The sequence below is a fragment of the Tupaia chinensis genome, unplaced genomic scaffold, assembly GCF_000334495.1.
Source record: "Tupaia chinensis unplaced genomic scaffold, TupChi_1.0 Scaffold000386_1, whole genome shotgun sequence".
Lineage (NCBI taxonomy): Eukaryota > Metazoa > Chordata > Mammalia > Scandentia > Tupaiidae > Tupaia > Tupaia belangeri.
This window is the reverse complement of record NW_006159888.1, coordinates 2,694,052-2,715,343: the sequence shown is the minus strand read 5'-3', so window position 1 is coordinate 2,715,343 and position 21,292 is coordinate 2,694,052. Positions and strand designations below refer to the sequence as shown.

Below are 21,292 nucleotides of genomic sequence, written 5' to 3'. Positions count from 1 at the left end.
CCATGCCCGATGGGGCAGGGCTTTTTCCCTCTCCCTTTCTCTCCAGTGAGCACACACGCCCTTTAGCAAAATAACAATAATTTGTAGAAAGCAATCTTTAGTTTTGTGTATTAAAATTTATACCAAATAGGAGGTAATCAATTTCACTTAATCCATCTGATCACTCACTGTTTACACAATCATGTCCTCTTCTACTTATTCATTAACTCAAAATATATGTGCATAGATAAAATTTATTGGGCTCCTATTCTAGGTGCTCAATTTCTGAAATTTGGTATCGACAACCAAAGCAAAGTCTGAACACTGGGGAAGTATTTGTAAGATTACACAGTCCTGGAACATTAACTTTCAAGAAAGTTAATGCTTAGAATGAAAGAGTTTTCTGAATCAAGATTCCTGTCACAGAACCATGAAGTGTAGTGCACTGAAGGCTAGAAGTCAGCAAGGAAAGGTGGTCTGCTTTTTGTCTCCCCAGTTTAGAAAGGAGGTTTTCTGGCTTCTGTACAGTTGGAGGTGGCTTTGTGCCCCTGTGCATTTTTCTCAAGCCTTACCCCTCCTCTATAGCCTCACTGCATCATAAGGGCCTGGCACCCCACACAGGTGAGTAGCCCTGCCTTAAGATGTTACAGGTACCCCTGAGGCTTGGTGAACAGTCTGAAAACCAATACATAATGAGATTTGAAGGTCAGAAATAGTGTTGATTTTCCCATTTTATTTTTCCTGGGTCAGACCATTATATGAACAAACCTTAAGAAAAATTTCTTTTACACATAACTTACAAAGAGCACCATGATTTTCTAATACAGGAAGAAAAAAGGCAAACAGAATTCAAGTACCATCTTGTACAATATTAACAGTTGAAAAACTGTTATTCAAGAAAATGTGTTAAACATTAACAACAAACAGGCTACATCTAGCCACAAGAACAGAAAAGTAACAGGTCAGCTTAAGGCAAAGGGCATGGAAAGCCATGGTCCACAAACAGGCACTTAAGTAGATCCAAGAACTCAGGAATTAAAAAAACAAGAAGCAAAAGTAACTTGTGTGCCGGTCAATGAATTATGTGATTTATTTGCATTTTTACCTTACTTTTATGCAAAATTATTTTTATTATGATCCAATAATCAACATCAACTGGGAGTGGTTATTATTGGCATCTTTTTCATTCAAAACTAGAAAGTTACATCAGTGGAAAACTACAGAATTAAATGGAAAGTGAACTTCAGAAATAACATACCACTAGGCAGTGCTTTCACACAGTATGTCCCAAGACAAGAGTGCACAGAATCACGGGTGAAGGGGTCCAGTGGCCAGTAAGTTGGGCAGTGTTATATTTTTAAAATGAACAAGATTTCTTCCAGGTCTGAGAGTCTTCAGTGCTTGCAGTGTGTATTATAAATCTGTGGGAGAATCTGATCATGAGTCTTCTTTTCAGTGCACTTCCAAGTCCATCAGAAGATTGGGAAATGTGAAAGGTTAGCCAATTATGCTGACTGACAATGATGAACATAAATTCAGGACAGTGGATACCTCTAGGGAAGGAAAGGCCCTGAGGAGGGGCACACAAAGCGGCCTTGAATCACATGTATAGTGTATATTTCTCTTAAAAATTCAGAAAGAGCTATGACAAAAGGTAAGCATTTGACTAGAACTGAGTGGTAGCACAGAAGTGTTTTATAAGTTCTAAAAAAAATTCTGAAGTGTGTAGTGTCAGAGGAGCAACCAATGCAGAAGCATAAACTACAAACCCAAATGGAGTAAGGGATAGACAGGTCATACATTTGCCAGTCTCTTACTTCAGTCACACATTTCCTGTGCATGTGCTGGTAAAGCAGTTTCTATTGATTTGTACCAACTATATATTTATGTGGAAGACTGGCAAAGGATGGCTTATAAAACTTGCCAAGTGAGTTAGAAATTAAAATTAAGCATGCAATTCCTAAGATTAATGCCGTGTATCTACTTAAGTACTTCTAGCATCAAAATGAACAAATCCTTATGAATGTATAATGAAAATCTAATTTCTGAGTCAAATACAAACATATATAGGCATAAGTGCTGCTGGACCTTACATGTCAGACTGCTGTTACACCATTACATATTTATACACATGGGGGAAGAGTGTGAACAGGAGAAGCGCAATTTCCATTTAAGTTAAAAGACTGCATGTAGAAAAATCTTGAGCATTAAGAAGTGGAAAAAAACATGGGGTGCGGGGTTGTCACTGATACAAAAGGAAAATCCACAATGTTTTTCCAAAACACTGCCCGAGGATGTACAGAACGTGTGCCAGTGTTCCACTGCAGCAACCAGAAAGAAGCAATTGTGTGGTGTGTGTTGTATCAATGAGCAAATTCACTGTTGGCTTTTTTTTTTTTAAAAAAAAAAAGGCTACTTTGGAGAGGATTCATCAGAAAGTAAGAGGGAAGGAATGCAACAACCAAATATTCTTCCATTTCACTGCTGGAGTACTCGTCCAGCTGCTTGATGTTAACACCAATATCGTCAAGCACTGCAGCAGCTGTCTGAGATGGGAGACAATGGTGTCTCTTGCACATACAGAAAGCAGCAGCCACATCCTCCAGAAAAAAGGGTGCACTGGTGTGCACATGCATAACAGTCAGAGGTTCTCTACTAAATATTTCTGCAGACATCAATAATTCAATAGCAATATATAGAGTAAAAGAAAGCATATAGTGATTACTTGAAAAATCAGACAAAAATGTAAAAATCAAAAGAAAAAACATTGAAAAGATGAGAATCTAGCTATATCGAAACTATAAGATAAAGAACAGTACTTATGCTACATTAGTAAATTATTAGTGCCAGCAGGGCAAAGAATGAAGAGAAGCTATGATGGAAACACCTAATAAGGAAGAAAAAGCAGAACCAAGAAGGAACACAAAGGAACACAAAAGACGTTTAAAGATACTGAGGCACTTAGAGGATACCTTCAGAACCCCTCCTTCAGAAAGCAAGGAGGTCAACTGATTTACTTATAGTTGGCCAGACTAAGGATACATTATTTTTAACTTGAAAGTTTAGATAAATGAAAGTAATAAAAAATGCCAGCCAAAGCACAGAATTAACTAACCCCATGGTAATCACTGCCATTGACAGTATCAACCGTTCTTTGTTTGGCTAGCCTCTTCCTAGGTATATTCGCACATTTTTGGTAAATGTGGCTCCCTCTACTCCTACTCACTCACCTCTTAAAAGAAAGGAAAGTACTGATAACAATAGCAGTAACAAAAATTTGCCTTTAACAGAACAGGGGTAAGTGAACCCCTCAGTGTTGCTGGGGGCAGGTAGGTGTCTATCACATGATCCCTAGCAGACTGTACAATTTCTAGCTATCATTAAGACTTTATAAATGAGTGTAGTCTGAGATTACATACACTTTAAATAGATAATTGATAATTATCCCCATTTCTGTTTCAAAGAAGAAATAACTAAGAAAAGTTCAACTGGAAACTATATTACTTACAATAAAATAACTACTCATTTAACCCATACAGATTTAAAAAGCTAAATAAGTGGCAAAGAAGTCAAATCTCGCATATGTAATAATTCTATGGTTACTCCATCCTGAAGGAGGTAGACTCAACACCTTGTAAGTGTGGGCTGTGTATCATAGCTTCCTCACAAGGAGTAGAAAATGTAAAGGAAAGAGAATATTCCTACACTGGAACACCTGATGAACACAACCTCCAGCAAGTGACCAAGGCCAACATCAAGCCATATTGATAGAATATACCCTTGGTATGATGTGATAAAATGGTATTTTACATCTGTGGTCTTCCTCCCAAAAAAAACATAATCTCATGTCCAAACAGGAGAAAAACATCAAATAAATCCCAGTTGAAGGACATTTTACAAAACACCATGAAATTTCTCATCAATACACTTGACTAGAAGAGGACAATAGAACAAAATTTTGAATGCTGAAGTGGGAAAAATTTTCTGAATCCATGATTCTCTATACAGTCAAAGTCTCATTATAAATATAAGCATGAAATAAAAATACAGAAGAACTTTTACAATTTTGAACACAGATCTTAGAAAGAAAAAAAAAATCTTACTATTCTAGAAATGTGGAAACCAACTAATGCTTACTAAAAAACTCCAAACCGGTTTGAATTAAACATTTTCATGAACAATACCAGTATTTCCTTTGGGAGATGTTAAAATCTGCCATCTTCTTGTGTTTTATTGAATCACTGACAAAAAACAAACAAACAAACAAACAAAAAAAAAAAACCTCAGAGGACAAAAAGTAGATTTATAAACACTGTATTAAAAATCAAATTTGTGTTCTTGGGGAAAACAGATGAGTGTTTTATTCTACCCTCTTCTTTGAGCAGTACATCGAGAGTGAATAATGTCCCAGCCTCTGTGGTGCAGTTGGTAGCATACTGGACTGCAGAGTTGGAAGACATAAGCTATCACAGGGTAAGTCCCCAGCTTAGTTGGTCTGAAAGTATACCCGATGCATGCACGTGTGCCCATGATCCCAGTGGACTGTAGGACTGTAAGACTGTGGTGTAACCGAGCCCTGTGGAGAGTCTCTCTCTGTCTCTTTGTGCACATGTGCACAACACACACATTCTCTCATAAAGAAAAAAAGTGAATCATGAGAATTCTCACTTCCACTTACAACCTACTATAATTCCCTCCCATAAAAAGGTAATAATCAAGAGATAAAATTAGCTTTGCCCAATAGAAACATTAAGTTCAGTGTAAAATCAGGTGCATGTGTAATTGAGAAAATGATACGTAAAATGTAATTTAATTCAAACAGCTGCTGCATTCAGTGCTCATATGCTATATAATGGTACACCATTAAAACGTCAAATATGGACCAATCCTGTGGCACAACAGCATGCTGCCCACAAGAAAACAAATCCCCACATGGTGACTGCAGTTTGAATCCCCAGTCTATTCAGCCTGAAACATGTTGGGAACACTGCACGTGCCTAGGACCCTATGGACTAGAGGACAGGAGGAAGAAGATCAGGGCATAACCAGATCCTGTGAAGGGAGCTTCTATCTCAATCTTTCTGTCCCCCTGGTCTCCTCACAGGTGTGTGTATATGCTCTGTCATGAATAAAGAAGAGGGGAAAAAACTTGCAAGTAAAACGGGTTTTTGGACCACAGCACTTACTAGTTTTGCCCTTACGTAATTTACTTAACCCTTGCTAAGTCTTACAGGGTCTTCTGTAAAATAGAGATCAATACTCAACTATGGGGTTGTTTCAGGAATTAAATATATGAAGCACTTCACATCATGGCTGGCACACATTCTGAATTCTCAATGAATAAAAGCTTGCATTTTGATTGAATCTCTGCCCTAAACAAGCTCACCATAGAGACAGCTATTTCCAGCAAGATGTGGGTATCCAGCAAGAGCTGTTACTGCTATGAGCAGAGTATGGGAAAGCAGAAAACAATTTGATCTGAGAGCACTTCTCCCAATGTGGAACTTTGGTAAAATGGCTAAAATTCAGTTTTCAAATAATCCTTGAAATAAGAACATTGAGTTCTGATTACCAATACCTAACCCAAGTATTAAACTTGATGTAATGTCATTTATCTCTCAGGAGTGAAAAACCTAAAATGAGAGAACTCACTGCTTTCATGACTTTGACTGTTTTAAGTAACGAATACAGAATTTGGCCAGCTGCAGTGGCACAATGGTAACACACAATGCTGAAGCTACATGGGATGGTCCTGGGTTCTCACCCCGAGGTTTCCCTGTGCAAAACAGGCATGTGTGTCCATAATACAGGCTGGCTGAGGCCGAGGGTGCACTGGAGTGGGAAATCCTGTCGGGGTGCCCCCTCTGACATGGAAGAAATCGACTTGAAAAAAAAAAAAAAAAAAAAACAAAGAGGGCTGGCCCCATTGCACAGCAATGAAATGCTACATGGCTGACCATGTGGTATGAGTCATGGTCCTAGGAGCTTGCAAAACACATTATGTGCATGTAGATGCATGCCCAAAGTCCTGAGAGGATGGAGAATTGGAGGAAAATGATTGCACCCTATCGGAGGATGCTTTCTCTCTCTCTGGCAAGCACGCACACCCTCTGGCAATTAAAAAAAGAGTATCAATTCATTCTAGGTGAAAAAAAAAACCTGTAAGAAAAATACTAGGGTTTATTTAACTCAAGTGTATTTCCTTTATTTTAATTGATCATGTACCTCTAAACCACCTGACATCATGGACTACCTTAAGTAACAAATATACGATAAAATTTTAATAAGCTTTCTTAAGAAATAAAGATCATGGGAATAAGGAGAACATCAGGAAAAAAGTAAGGAAAATTACTTCATCATTAGTGCGAAAAAATGCACTTTGAAGGGACAAGCAGGTGGCACGGTGGTTAAAGGACTGGACTCCCACATGGTCAACTGTGGTTTGAGTTCTGGACCCAGTGGCATGAAACTCACATATGTGTATGTGTGCCCAAGATCCCAAGAGAAAAAATCTGAGAAGGGATTCAACATGGCCATCTCCCTGGGGAGTGATTTCTCGCTTTCTATCTCTCTGTCACTCTAGTAAGCACATGCACCCTATAAAAAAAGAAATGCAACTTGGAATCAAATCGTGATTTTAGTACTAAGTGACATGATCTATGAAAGCCCCTTCCTAAAGTAGTTTCAAAGGTTTATATGGCACACATTTATTCCCTAAGACTGACATGGCCTGACAACAAATTATAGAAAAATTTTAAAAACCTTCAACCCAAATGTGAGCATCTTCCAAAAACAGATGGGCTCATACTAATAAACCAGAAAGGGGGAAAAAAATCAAACCTAAAATAAAAAAGACTGTAGCTGTTAGACATCAAAAAGGCTCTAAACTCAGTGACACCTCAATGAGAGAGGCTGAGATCCAGTGCTGAGGGTGAAGGGCTCTCCACAGGGTCACCTGTCCAGGTGACTCCTCCTGACTCCCCATTTACAAGAACAGCTGCCCTCAGCTAAAACTAGACAACTGCTTTCTAAACAAAGCAAAAATAGCCTGAGAAGAAACCCTAGAGCATACTTCGAGGTGTGTGGAAACTTGTGGAAATGCCACACTATGACCCTGAAGAATGAAAAAGGGAAAGCAAAGGAGAAGAGGATAAAAGGAAGGAGAAAGGAGAGGGGAGAGAGAAGAGGCAACTCCACCCAAGAATGGAATAAACAAAAACACAACCTCAGAATACAACCCACTTATATTGGGATCTGTAAACTGCTTACTCCAAGATTGTCCTTTGCCACCTTCACAAATTATCTATATCTCTCTCTATCTCCCCTCCTCCCATAGTCAAGTCTACCATCCAGGAAAGGAGCTTTTTCATGACCTAGACAACTGCAAAAGAAATGCAAGGCAATTGCTTATACTAACCCATACAAAGCACCAAATATTTGGCTAACCAAGGATCGCCACAAACTGAGGAAAATCAAACAGCAGCACCAAGAAAGACCAGGGAAAATAAGTGACGTGACCCTAGGGGAAACAAATAGGAACACGTCAAATGAAACAATACACATATAAAGATAACGGAGGCATCACTTCTCAGCCTTTGGCTAAGATTAAGTATATAAGATAATGAAGGATCTCAAAATTATGAAGGAAAAGGGTATCAAAAAAGAATTCACAACCCAGAACCAGCAGACGGCATGATAGTTACATCAATGGATTCCCACATAGTCAACCAAAAGTTTGAATCCTAGACCTAGAGACTTCAAACTCATGCTGGGCGCATGTGAATGCATGCCCAAGATCCCAAGAAAATAGAGAAGGGACTGTGGCGTGGTCATCCTCCCAGAGAGCACACACACCCTATAGCAAAATTCTCTTTAAAAAAATAAATAAATAAAATTCACAACCCAAACAAACTATGAGTCAAATATGTTGGCAAATTAAAGACCTTTTCAGACACAAAATTGTGATAGGTACCTTCTAGACACTATTTCTGAGAAATTTTTTTGAAAATATATTTTTGATTAAACTGAAAAATGAAAATAGAGTAGACTTAAAGGACGAAGGCAGATAAAACCATAGTTAAGAGTCACAAGCACAAAAAACAATTACTGAAAATTAGAGCAGGAAGTCAGGGCACACGGTGAATGATGCCTTCAAAAATGAAAACAAAATTCATTTACACAAATTACAAAATTAAAAACCTAAAAATTTGCTACAATAAAGGTTTTAGTGACATTAAGACAAAAGACATTGAAAGAAAAACTAAAGCTAACTATGCTGTAGCATTACTTCCCACAGTTGCTAGGGTGATTGATTTAGGAAAACCACCTGAGCTGGACTGTGGCCTAAGCTGGATCCCACATGACCAAATGCTCAGTTCAAATCTTGGGTCCGGCAGCTTGAACGACACTCCAGGTACGTTTTGTGTGTATGCCAAAAGTCCCAACAGAATGGAGAAATGGAGAAGAAATTGTGGTAACACCCCAATGGGGGTGCTTTCTTCCTCTCCTTATCTATATTTCCTTCTTATGAGCACATGTGTCTTGTGGCTTATAAGCAAAAAGAGAGAGAGAGAGAGAGAGGAAAAAAAAAAAAAGACAGATTTTTACTTGCTCTTGACATTGCTTTCTCAGAGTAACTTTCAAGTGCCACAGAAGTATTTCTTTTCTGGGGTCTGACCAAAAGTACTTAGTTGTATGATCAATACTATCTTCACAGTAGAAAAGGTATTTTTGGAGACCAGCAGTTGGTGTAATGGCTATGTCGATGGACTCCTATGGAGTAGACTACGGTTCGAGTCCTGGACCTAGTGGCTTAAATTCACACTGGGTGCATATGCGTGCGTGCCCAAGATCCCAAGAGGAGAATGGAGGAGAAGGAATTGCGGCATGGCTATCCTCCCCTGTGGGGTGGATTTCTCGCTTTCTGTCTCTGTCTTTCTGGTGAGCGCACACACCCTATAGCAAAACCCTCTCCAAAAAAAAGAAAAGGTATTTTGGGGTTATCATTTCTTAGGATTTTAAAATAGGAAGAGAAAACAAAAAACTGTAGTCAGAGAATAGTACAAGAACAATTTAAAATTCTCGGGAACCAGCAGTTAGCATAATGGCTATGTCGCTGGACTCCCACGTAGTCGACCGCGGTTGGCGTCCCGGACCCGGTGGCTTGAAACTCATGCCGGGCGCGTCTGCGTGCGTGCCCAAGATCCCGAGAGGAGAATGGAGGAGAAGGGATTGCGGCGTGACCATCCCCCCTGGGGGGTGATTTCTCGCTTTCTGTCTCTATGTCTCTCTGTCTGTCTGGCGAGCGCACGCGCCCTACAGTGAAAATCTCTCAAAAAAAAAGAACAATTTAAAATTCTTGACAACGAATAAGAAAGGGTAAAAAAGCATAGAGAAATTTAAAAACAGAGAAGCATAGATTTTCTTCTGTAATCTAATGGTGAGTTGAGGAATAGTGGCAGAAATTGGGAGCCCCCCCCCCAAAAAAGTTTAAAGCTACAAAGGAAGTCATTAACAACAACTCATTATAACAAAAACCAAGAGGAAGAAGGTATGGTTGATGGGTTAAGTACTCAAATTCCTCACCTTTTGTGACAGGAGATAGACTCATGTCAGGCAGATGTATCAAGGAGTGTGTTAACTAAAATTTTGATGAAACCATGAGAATAAAAAACAAATTAGTTTCAAAAAATTACCTCTGGGGAGAGGTAAAGGATTGGTAGATTTTTTATTTCAAATTCCATCCCACTATAACTGAGAAGGCTTTACCATGCATACATGTTATTCATAATTTTTAAAAATAAGTTGAAAATTTTAAATGGTGAAGATTTCCTAACCTGTTAATCCTATGTTATCTCTTGAGTTCGGCTGAACCACAACTTTATCTTAAACTTCATCATTAATGACTTCTGGGACACAAGTCCTACCTAACTAGGACTCCTAACATCGTTGAGAGACTGTTAAAAGTCTATTTGTTGTAGGGATTCTATAAACATGAATGGATGTAAGTATAAAGGTACAGAGAGGCTTAGTGCACAACTTTGTCTTAGCGAAAAATCTCTTACAAATTCTAAGTGTCTATCAACAGGAATGGTTAAGTAAACTATGGTAGAGACATGTTATGAAATGTTACCAAGCAGTTTAAAAGACCGAGATAGCACCGATACAGTAAGATGACCATGATACACTGCGTGGTGAGAACAGCAAATAGTGAAAGAATAGATGTGGTACATCTCCTTTTCATGTAGGGATTTATCTTTTTGTAGTGAACAGGAATTCTGATAAGATACACACCAGAATAGTGCTTACCTCTGGATATGAGGGGAGAGGATATCGACTTTTTAATTTTAATTGTTTGAACTTAGAAACATGTATTACCTTTGGAAAAGGTAAACACTCTCAAGCAAAACAAATACTAGATTAATCCCACCCCCCAATTCCACCAATAGTGTTGCCCAAATCTCAGCCCTCATAGGGCATGTGAATGTGTGATCCACTTTAGGAGTCTCTCCATTTCTTATTTCCACGAGATACACAGAATATACTTGTTGCCACGCATGACAGACGAAGAATATCTCAGTGTTGCATTTGGTCTTCAGCTTGGTTGGCCAGAGAATGATGTCAGTTGCAAATGAGATTCCCCGGAGAGGTCAATCAGTAACCGTCAGGCAGTGCCTGCCTTTGTATTCATCAACTGTCATCCTTGTGATCATAGGACAAGATATGGAAAGATCAAACTAAATCCATTTTAACTAGCAGGAACACTCCTAAAATATATACTGCAAGTGGGCTTTCAGTGGCATAATTGTTGCACCTTAAGGAACACATGTGTATCTATCCATGGCCAGAGTTCTTCATTTCTTTTGTCAGTCAACATACAGTAATCACTCACTGTGCTATCAATGCTTTGCATAGACAGAATGCTGGTTAACCAGGTCTCTCCCTGCCTGTCTGTCTTTGAGACCAGTATGATGTTGGGATGTATACAAGGGACCACCAAGTTCTCAGTTTTTGGTCTGTACTTCTCGTATTCAAGATCACACTCAACACCGAATCAAAACAATGCGGCACAGGGAAGGGCTGTTCACCTTAACTGTGATCAACAATACCTTTCACTACTCATTTTTACAAACAGCAACAATAAAAGAAATGTAAAGATTGGGGACTGACAGGTGGCATGGTGGTTGAGGCAATTGGACTCCCACATAACTGACCATGGTTCAAGTTCTGGACCAGGCAGCTAGATTTCTCACTTTCCTTTTCTCTTTCTCTCTCTGGTCAACTTCAGAAAAATTAAATACAATAATGACAATGAATAAAATTAAATAACTCTTTTAAAAAATTAAAGACCAATGGGAGTCAGCAGGTGGCGTGGTGATTAAGGGCACTGCATTCCCACATGGCTGACCGGGGTCAAGTCTCAGACCTGGCGGCTTGCTTTCTCGTTTTCCCTTTCTCTCTCTCTCTGTCTGTCTGTTCAAAAAATTTTTAAAATAGTAATAATAATTTTATTTTGATAAAAATAAATTTAAAAAATTTTAAAGCCGAAGGAAAATAAACTAAACGAGACATATTATGCAACCAAAGTGCTGGTAATATATATTGGGTTGTCTGGAAAAACATGCAATTTTGCATAGAAAAACACTTCATGACCTTGCTGACAACCTAATAAATATTTCTAACAGAAAAGCATTTCAATTTTTTTAAAGTTGGATTTTTATTTAGTTAGTTTTTAGTTTTTTGCTGTGAGGTGCATGTGCTTGACAGAGAGAAGAGACAGAGAGAGAAGGAAAGTGAGAAATCACCGCTCCAGGAAGGATGGCCATGTTGCAATGCCTTCTCCATTTTGGGCACGATTTTTCAAGCTACCAGGTTGGTATCTGAACTTGCAGTAGGCCATGTGAGATCTAGCACCTTACCTATTTTGATCCAACTTAAAATGTCTCTTTAAAATTACTGTAAAGGGACCCAGATGGTGTAATAGCTGTGTTGCTGGACTCCTGTGTAGTCTACAGCGGTTCGAGTCCCAGATCCAGTGGCTTAAAATCAAGCCGGGCGCACGTGTGTGTGTGTGTGTGTGTGTCCAAGAGCCCGAGAGGGGGAAGAAGAAGAAGGGATTGCAGCGTGGCCACCCCTCCTGCGGGGTGATTTCTTGCTTTCTGTCTGTCTTTGTCTTTCTGGAGAGCACGTGTGCCCTATAGCAAAAAAAAAAGCTAAAAAAAAAATTTATGGTAAAATGCAAACTAAGTTTTTTTTTTGTAAAAAAAAAGAAAAGTGCAGAGCATATAAACCCGTGTCCCTTAAAAATGCCTTGGTGAAGACCAGCAGTTGGGAGTAATAGCTATGTCGCTGGACTGCCATGTAGTCGACGACAGTTCAAGTCCCGGACCTGGTGGCTTAAACTCACACTAGGCGCATGTGCATGTGTGCCCGCCCAAGATCCCAAGAGGAGAATGGAGGAGAAGGGATTGTGGTGTGGGCATTCCCCTGGGGGGTGATTTCTCGCTTTCTGTCTCTCTGTCTCTGTCTTCCTGGAGAGCACACATGCCCTATAGCAAAAACCTCTCAAAAAAAAGAATAAAAAAGCCTTGGTGTGCCACTGAACCCTGCTTCTCAAATACATCTTCAGTCTTCACATTGGGCCTGGAGTGCTGGGCAAGGAGCTTGGCCATGAGGGACAGTCGACAAGCCTGTGCAGACCCAGGGTCCTTCAGAGTTGTCGTTAGTGCCAAGGAAACTTATGAAGTCAAATAAATACTTTTCCCATTTTTGTTGCTGCTTTTTAAAGAATAAGCTTTGCCAGCTGTAGACCTCAGGCTGTCTCCGAGAATAAAGACCCAAATCTGACCACGCAAAAGGAAAAAAAACTAAAAGGTTCAAATTGGAGGAACCAGCAGAGGGTGTGACGGTTGTATCACTGGACTCCCACATGGTCAACCGTGGTTTGAATCCCGGACCTGGAGGCTTAAAACTCACACCAGGCATATGTGTGTGCATGCCCCCAAATCCCAAGAGAATGGAGAAGGGACTGCAGCACGGCCATCTCTCCTGAGAAGAGATTTCTTGCTTTCAGTCTCTCTCTCTGTCTCTCTGGGGAACGCATGTGCCCTATAGCAAAAATCTCTTAAAAAAAAAAAAAAAGAAGTTCAAATTAGGCTGGCTCCATGGCCTGTTTGCTAAGGTAGCCATCCCATATGGCCAACTGTACAGTTTGAGTCTTGAACCTAACGACTTGAAAAATATCCAAGCACATGTGTATGCATGCTCAAAATCCCTAAAGGAGGGAGAGACGTAGGAGGATTGTGGAGTGACCATGCCCCTGAGGAGTGCTTTCTCCTTTCCCTTTCTGTCTCTCTCTCTTTTTCTGGTGAGCACATGCATTCTGTAGCACACAAAAAAAGTCCAAAGATACATATCAATTTTGGTCTTTACATTATTTTTTTCCAAAATACTGTAAACCTTGAAAAAAGTAGCAACAGAAAGACTATGCTGCTACAAAGCTATAGAATAACTCAGTACATATACTCATCGAATGTGAATTTACCTAAATAAGACTCAAAAAGCAGTTAGTGGTCCTTAGCAAACATGTAAATATATTACCTATTCAAAAAGCAAGCAAGTTAGTGTAATAGCTATGTCGCTGAACTCCCATGTAGTTGACCACAGTTCGAGTCCCGGACCTGGTAGCTTATACTCATGCTGGGCGTGTGTGCGTGCGTGCCCAAGATCCTGAGAAGAGAACGGAGGAGATGGGACTGCAGCGTGGCCATACCCCCTGGGGGGTGATTTCTCGCTTTCTGTCTCTCTGGCCAGCGCATGCGCCCTATAGCAAAAATCTCTCTTAAAACAAAAAAAGAGAAAAAACTAACTTAGCAAAGGCTAAGGAAAAAACTTTGGAGATCGTACATAGGTGATGCTGGGGATAAAGGGCTGTCTTACAGCATTCCTGTGGTTCTGAGAAGACAGTAGCTAAATTATAAGGGCATTTACAAATAAAGCTTAAAAAATAAGTCACAGTTCCATTTCAGCATAATGTTATTTATTTAATGTGGCTTACAATACAATTAATTTTATTAATATCACTTCTAAACCTAAGAATCACCACTGAAAATAGGATAATCATTTCCTATCCCAACACTTGATCTGATTATCTCTTTCTTCAAATAATCCCTTTAAGACCTTTCCTACTCAATCCCAAATGCCTCTTAAATGAACTAAAATGTTAACTTTCTTTACTCCAACCACACATTTTAACATCTTTCTTTGACATATGTGACTTTAGCAGCAAATACATGCTTCGTCCTGCACTGTGGAGACTGCCTATTTCCTTGCGTGGCAGCCCTCATGACAGCTCTATAAGGTAGGTACCATAAAGCCCACCTCACAGACAAGAGACACAGCTGAGACAGACTGACTGACCAGTGACAGCACTGGGATTCAAAGTCAGACCTGCTGACTCTCACCTGAGTAGTGTTTAACGTATCCCAGAGGAAAAATGAAGATTGTGCCAAGTAGCAACTAATGACCATACCTAGAATTTTGGAGTTGCTAGAGAAGAGGTTCAATAACATTAATAATTTCTGTCACTTACTACAAACAGTAATTACAGTACATTCTTTTATGATTAAACTTGGAGCTAACTGCAGAAAATACAGGGTTTGCCTCCCTATTTTATAGGAAAAAAGATGTATTTCAAATAAACTTGTATTCACGGATGATAAAAAGACATAGTCAATTGGTACAATTCTATATTGATCCTTCTGATAAGCAGTTAAGACATAATTGAGACCAGCTGATGGCATAATGGTTACATCCTGGACTCCCACGTAGTCAAGCACGGTTTGAGTCCTAGACCGGGCGGCTAACAACTCACACCAGGCACATGTGTGTGCATGCCCAATATCCTGAGAGGAGAATGGAAAAGGGATAGTGGCATGATCATCCCTCTGGGGATGGGGGGGATGATTTCTTGCTTTTTATCTCTTTGTCTCCTTGTGTCTCTCTGGTGAACATACATGCCCTACAGCAAAAATCTCGAAAAAAAAAAAAAAAAACATAAATGTACTTTTATAATAACTTAAAGGACCAATGAATTTTGAGGGGATCATGGGAACGGGTTTCTGCCCAAACAGATTTAGTTTCAAAATATAAAACCTTACTACTCATGCCCTTTAACTAAGAGACTACACCACAAATCTATGTGCTTAAATTATATGAAGATGCATTGTGATACCTATACATATTTTAGGCACAGACACAAACGCTTATACAACTTCCCTACCAGTCTTAAAATCTGTGCTAACTCTGGAAATGCTAATCACTTTTCCTTGCAAAAATGATGTAGTGTACTTAGAAAATAAAAATCTAAATGACAGTTCATTATGCAATGTTTAAAATCTAAAATAAACAAATTTTTCAATGAAATATTTTTAAAGAATTATTTATTTATATTAATTTTTAATTCGACCAGAGAGGAACAGAATGAGAGCAAGAGGGAAAGTGAGAAAGCAAGTCGCCAGGTCTGGGACCCGAAACAGTCACTCATTGGGGGAGTCCAGCGCCCTTAACCACCATACCATCTTCTGGTCCAGTAGAATAATCTTTAGGATAAAAATCTTATTCTGAAAGTTTTCATCTGTAGCTTGATTCAAATCAACAATATTTGAAGGTAACTGAGGGGCTACTTAAAAAAAAAAAAATGTAAAAGCTTTCACAATCTAAATCTTTTCTTAAAAGTTCTCAAGAGTCTTCGAACCAGAAGAAGGCATAATGGTTATGTTGATGGACTCCAACATGGTGGACCACAATTCAAGTACCAGGCTCGAGTGCCTGCATCCCCCAGGGGGGGTTATTTCTCACTCTGACTCTCTTGTCTCTCTGGTGAGCACACTGCCTTATAGCAAAACATCTCTCCAAAAAAAAAGGAAAAAAAAAGTTCTTAAGAATCTCATAAAGGTTGAAAGTTATAATAAAAGGAGGTAGGAAAATTTCAATGACAAACTATAATGAAATTCTTCATATCTATGGGAAAATTCTACAAATCACCTGCACAACTAGTATTAGTACTTGGAAGAGTCTAGTAATTGTCTTACTCATCTAATGGAGCTACACATGCTGAATTCTCTAATCATATGATACTACCAAATGTGCTCTAGGCTTTTAATAAGTACTCCCATAGTCTTAACTACAAACCTAATTTTCCTACCTTTAAAAACTTTTATCAGTTTTTATGAAACAGTAAAAAGATTCAGTGTTAAGGAGAATACCCTCAATCTACATACTGAAGATATAACAGAAACCTATGTTGGAATTTACTATAGGAGAAATTTTGTTGTAGAGTCCTCCCTGATTGGTTTGTTTTTTAGGTTTTGCTATAGAGCACATGCATTCACCAGAGAGAGAGAGAGGCAAAGTGAGAAATCACCCCTCACACCGCAATCCCTTCTCTTCCATTCTCTTCCTGGGATTTTGGGCACACGCACATGTGTCAGCATGATTAAGTTGCTGGGTCCAGAACCTGAATCATTGTTGGCCAAGTGCAAGTCCAGTACCTTAACCACTACGACATCTGTTGGACCTGGTTTATTTATTTTTTAATAGCCAAAAGATGCATGTACTTTCGGAGACAGAGAGAGGGAGGGATAAAGAACTCCCCCAATGGGGCATGGTCTCATTACAGTCCCTTCCCTTCCATTTCTCCATTCTGTCAGGATATCTCAGGACACACATATGTACCTGGTGTGTCCCTCAAGCTGCCAGGACCAGGTTTCAAACCATGAGCAGCCATGTGCAATCTGGCTTCCTCAACCACTAGGCTATGGGGCTAGCCTAGCCTCTGTGCTTTTTTTTTTTTCTTTTTTTAAGAAAGGTTTCTGTTATAAGGTGTGTACACTTGTGAGAATGGCCAGCCAGAGGAGGTAGTCACATAATCCCTTCTCCTCCATTCTCTTGGGATTTTGAACACACATGCATATGCGCCCAGCTTCTGTTTCAAGCCACCGGGTACAGGACTCAAACTGCAGTGAGTCATGTAGGAGTACAACACTTTAACCACTCCGCCACCTGCTGGTCTCCCAGCTTCCATGTTTTAAAGATATCTTGAGACCTACCTGAGCAGGTGCTCAATTAATGTCTAATTTAATTAATGTCTAATCTAAAATACTGCAGAATGACCAGGCTCTGTGGAGGGTGATATGGTGATATCTCTCTCCCTGTCTCTCATTCTCACATGTGTGTACACATACACTCTATTAAGAATAAAGAAAAATTTAATTTTTCAAGTTTCTACCATAGGGCACATGCACTAGCCAGAGAGAGAGGGAAAGTGAGAAATCACCACAAAGGGGACATGGCCACGCCATAATCCTTGTCCTCTATTTTTCTGGGCACATGTGCACAAACACATGGAGCGATTTTCAAGCCACTGGGTCCAAAGCTCAAACTGCCATAGGCCATGTGGGAGTCCAGTGCCTTAACCATCACGCCACCTGCTGGCTCCAGTAGGTATCATGTTTTTTCTTCTGAAGAATTATTTATTCAATTTTATTATTTTTTTTTAATTTGACCAAAGACAAAGAAAATGAGAAAGTTACCATTTTTAAAGTCCAAAAACTACAAAAATTATTTCAGTTTTTCACAGATATATTCTTTGCTGTATTGTATTAATACATTCCTCATTTTAGAATGTATATTATGCAAAATTAAGATACCATCAAAAGTTAAGTTCTGAAATCAAATTTCTCCCCAAATCATCATTAGCAGTGTTTATGAAGAAGGAATTACTGACCCTTCCCCCAACCCAGTGTCTGGCACCTCACCTAACACATAGGCCACAGAGATTTTCTGGGGGGAAAAAAAACTGAATAAACAGAGACCCTTATGGCAATTTTTGATGTCTATAACTAAGCCAGAGAGTAGAACTATAAAAACACTGTTCTTTCTTTGCCTGTGGTTAACATGCAGTTCCTTAGGAATTCAGTAATTATAATTGGCTATTAGAAGGTATATAATAGTTCATTAAGTCATTAAAATCTTTAAAATCCTTTAATTATTTACTGGTTTATATTAATGTTTACCATATAGAAAAGGCATGGCTGGCTCTTTCCAGCTGTAAAGAACCCACTCCTGAAGCACTAAACACTAATTCCTAGGCATGGACTTTAGCAGGGTAAACCCTAGGGTATCCAGAGAGAATAATGTAGGAAAATCCACTAATTTTATTTCTTAAAAAGAACATGCATATATTTTACTCACTGTAATTAGTTCTTATAGCCAGTTCAAAATTGGCATACACTGGCTAGTATGCCATCAAATGCTTCCCAATTGCTCTAATTTGCAAAAACATAACTATTGGTGTCACTACAGTTTCTTTCAACTGAAACATGTCCAATGTCACTGTTACTAAATCCTGACTTCCCTACATAGTGTAAGGCTGGTTGATTTTGAATGCATTTGAGAAAGAACCAAAAAAAAGCAGCTCTTGATGTCCAAGAAACTAATTTGATGTTCACAGCTAAGCTTCAGGTTATTATAAACTGACCTGACGTTTATAGCTTAACCATTCTATTCTGTCAGACAATCTCACTGAACATCTGTATGAAATTAATCATTCTGAGACCATAATAAGATGAAAAACAAGGTCACTGTAAAACAAAAATATAAAACATCCTTCTTGCCAATGAGTAATAGCTAGTTCTTGACCAATTACACTTTTATCCTTTCTCTAATCTGCCCTCTCTGTAGGAATAATGGCAGTTTTAGAACTGCCGTCACTTCGACAGCACCCAATCCAGAGCCAATTCTCTACATTTTCTTAAATCTTCCCCCAAAACTACCAATAAAAACTCAAATCTTTACACTCTCTTACTAAGATACCCAGATCCCTATTATCTGTGTTCTTTGGTGTAATGAGTAATGAATCCGAGTTGTTCTAGGTGTATTCCTGATGACCTTCGTTTGAAGGACATTCCTTTGTAAATTGTCAGAGTATGTATGTGCTCACCAGAGATGGGGATGAGGAGCTGGAAGAAAAGCACCTCAATGGGGCAGGGTCACACCATAATCCCTTTTCTATTTCTCCATCCTGTTGGATTTGGAGTCACACCCAACCTATTTTACAAGTCACTAGGACCTGAATTTGAATGGAAGTTGAGCATGTGGGACCTGACTCCCTTCACTGCTAGGCCATGGGACCCTGGCTGAAGGGTACTGGCATTTGTGAATACAAAGTGACTCTAAAACAATGCCTATTAGTACACATCTCATAATTAACAGGGAAGGCAGCTTTAAGATAAATCTGGTGTTAAGATTTATTTTAGCGGGAGGCCAGAAGGTGGCGTGGTGGTTAAGGCACTGGACATTCCCACATGGCTGACCAGGGTTTGAGTCCTGAATCTGGTGGCTTGCTTTCTCACTTCCTCTCTCTCTCACTCTCACCCTCTGTCTCTCTCTGGTGAAATCCCCCCCCCCTCGTTCTCTCTTGGTAAAAAAAAAAAAAAAAAAAAAAAAAAAGAATGAATAAATTAAATTAAATTAAATAATTATATTTTAAAAGTATTTCTTTTAGCTTTTAACATTAAGAACAGGTTAGGGGTGCGATTGTACAGCAGAACTGCAGGTGACCAGAGCTATAATGTCAGTAACTCGTTCATCTGTCCATGCCAAGTGGATCGTGGGGAAAGTGATTGGGACAGCAATGCAAAAAACTGCTAGAGAGTAACCTTGCTTGTTTTGAATCCCGATTAAAGCATTTTAATACGAGAAAAATCTACTTTGCCCACGATACCCTTCAGCAGTGTACAGTCGGGGATACTGTGTTTCTCAAAGCTTTACCTGTTCCACAAAGTACGTGAAACATGAACTGGCTGAGATTGTTTTCAAAGTTGGAAAAGTCATAGATCCAGTGATGGGAAAACCTGTGTGGGAACTACCTACCTGGAGAGTCCAGTCAGCTTGGAAACCACCCACCTAACCAGAACTCTAAGAACTCAATATCTCTTCAATACATGAAGGAGAATTGGAAGAAACCAGAGGGAAAGATTGGCATGTTCACTTCATGGGAAAAGAACATTTTCTCAGTTTTATCATTAACTACCCAGTTACTTGTGTGGTATATTATTAAATAAAATTAAATGAAGAACCTGTTATAATTTTTCATAAAGAGTTATGGTCATGTTTCAAATGCTCTTTTCAGTAAACATGCTTTTGTGTTCACTAAGTGTACCTAGCAATCTGCCACATTATTTTGTAAGCATACTGTTTTAGAAGGTAGATTGGGTTTGTTTGCTACTTTTTCATTCAAGGGAATCTTGAATTAGAACCCTTATTTTCGGAGAATACCTTTTGATATAAACAGATAAAATCCCATTAAGCAATATTTTTGTTCTATATTTTAAATAAATTTGATTTTTCTCTGATTTAATCAGTTCCAAAGGGAAATAATTAACATGATTTTAAGTCAGACTTTTTCAGATTAAGCCATATTAATAAGAATGTTGACATGATGAAAATAAAATTTAAAGTTCTTAAAAAAAGAACAGATTAGGACAAACAGATGGTGTAACGGCTACATTGTTTGACTCCCACATACTCAACTGTGGCTTGAGTCCCAGACCCGGTCGCTTAAATTCATGCCGGGCACATGTGTCTGCATGCCCAAGATCCCGAGAGGAGAATGGAGAAGGGATCGTGGCGTGGCCATCGCCCCCGGGGGGTGATCTCTCACTTTCTGTCTCTCTGATGAATACATGTGCCCTATAGCAAAAAACCTCTCAGAAAAAAAAAAGAACAGGCTGAAACTCGTTGAATGGTTCAGATAAGGTAAAACACATTAATAACTATCATACTGAAAATTGTTAAGACACAAAAGTCTATCTAACTGAACTGATTAGAAGAATGATCAAGAGTTAATCAGGGGTCATTTCAACTGGAGGCACACCCAAATAAGTATCTGGGCTACACCCAAATTTAGAGCATTTTAAAACACAGGATTCAAGAAAATGTTCAATCATGGGAACCAGCAGTTAGCGTAATGGCTATGTCACTGGACTCCCACGTAGTCAACCGTGGTTCGTGTCCTGGACCCGGTGGCTTAAAACTCACGCCAGGCGCGTGTGCATGCGTGCCCAAGATTCTGAGAGGAGAATGGAGGAAAAGAGATTGCGGTGTGACCATCCCCCCTGGGGGGGTGATTTCTCACTTTCTGTCTCTATGTCTCTCTCTGTCTGTCTGGCAAGCGCACACGCCCTATAGCGAAAAACCTCTCCAAAAAAAAAAAAAAAAAGTTCAATCATAATAAAGCTTAAGCTATAAGAAA

General features: G+C 39.2%; 1 protein-coding gene and 1 pseudogene across 9 annotated transcripts in view; one reads left to right on the top strand and one right to left on the bottom strand.

Annotated features, from left to right (window-relative positions):
- The window catches only part of WDR33 (WD repeat domain 33), a 141,809-nt gene that overhangs the window by 38,646 nt on the left and 81,871 nt on the right, over nt 1-21,292 (bottom strand). Inside the window, exon 8 of one of the 9 annotated variants that reach the window (XM_006153688.3) lies at nt 10,422-10,680. The exons of the other annotated variants lie outside the window; for them this stretch is intronic. Coding sequence (XP_006153750.1) covers nt 10,676-10,680 — 5 coding nt within the window. The 3' untranslated portion in view covers nt 10,422-10,675. Of the gene's footprint in view, nt 1-10,421; nt 10,681-21,292 lie in introns of those variants that run through there. 9 annotated transcript variants of the gene reach the window in all.
- LOC106735424 (28S ribosomal protein S17, mitochondrial pseudogene) overlaps nt 19,574-21,292 on the top strand; it is a 5,071-nt pseudogene continuing 3,352 nt past the window's right edge.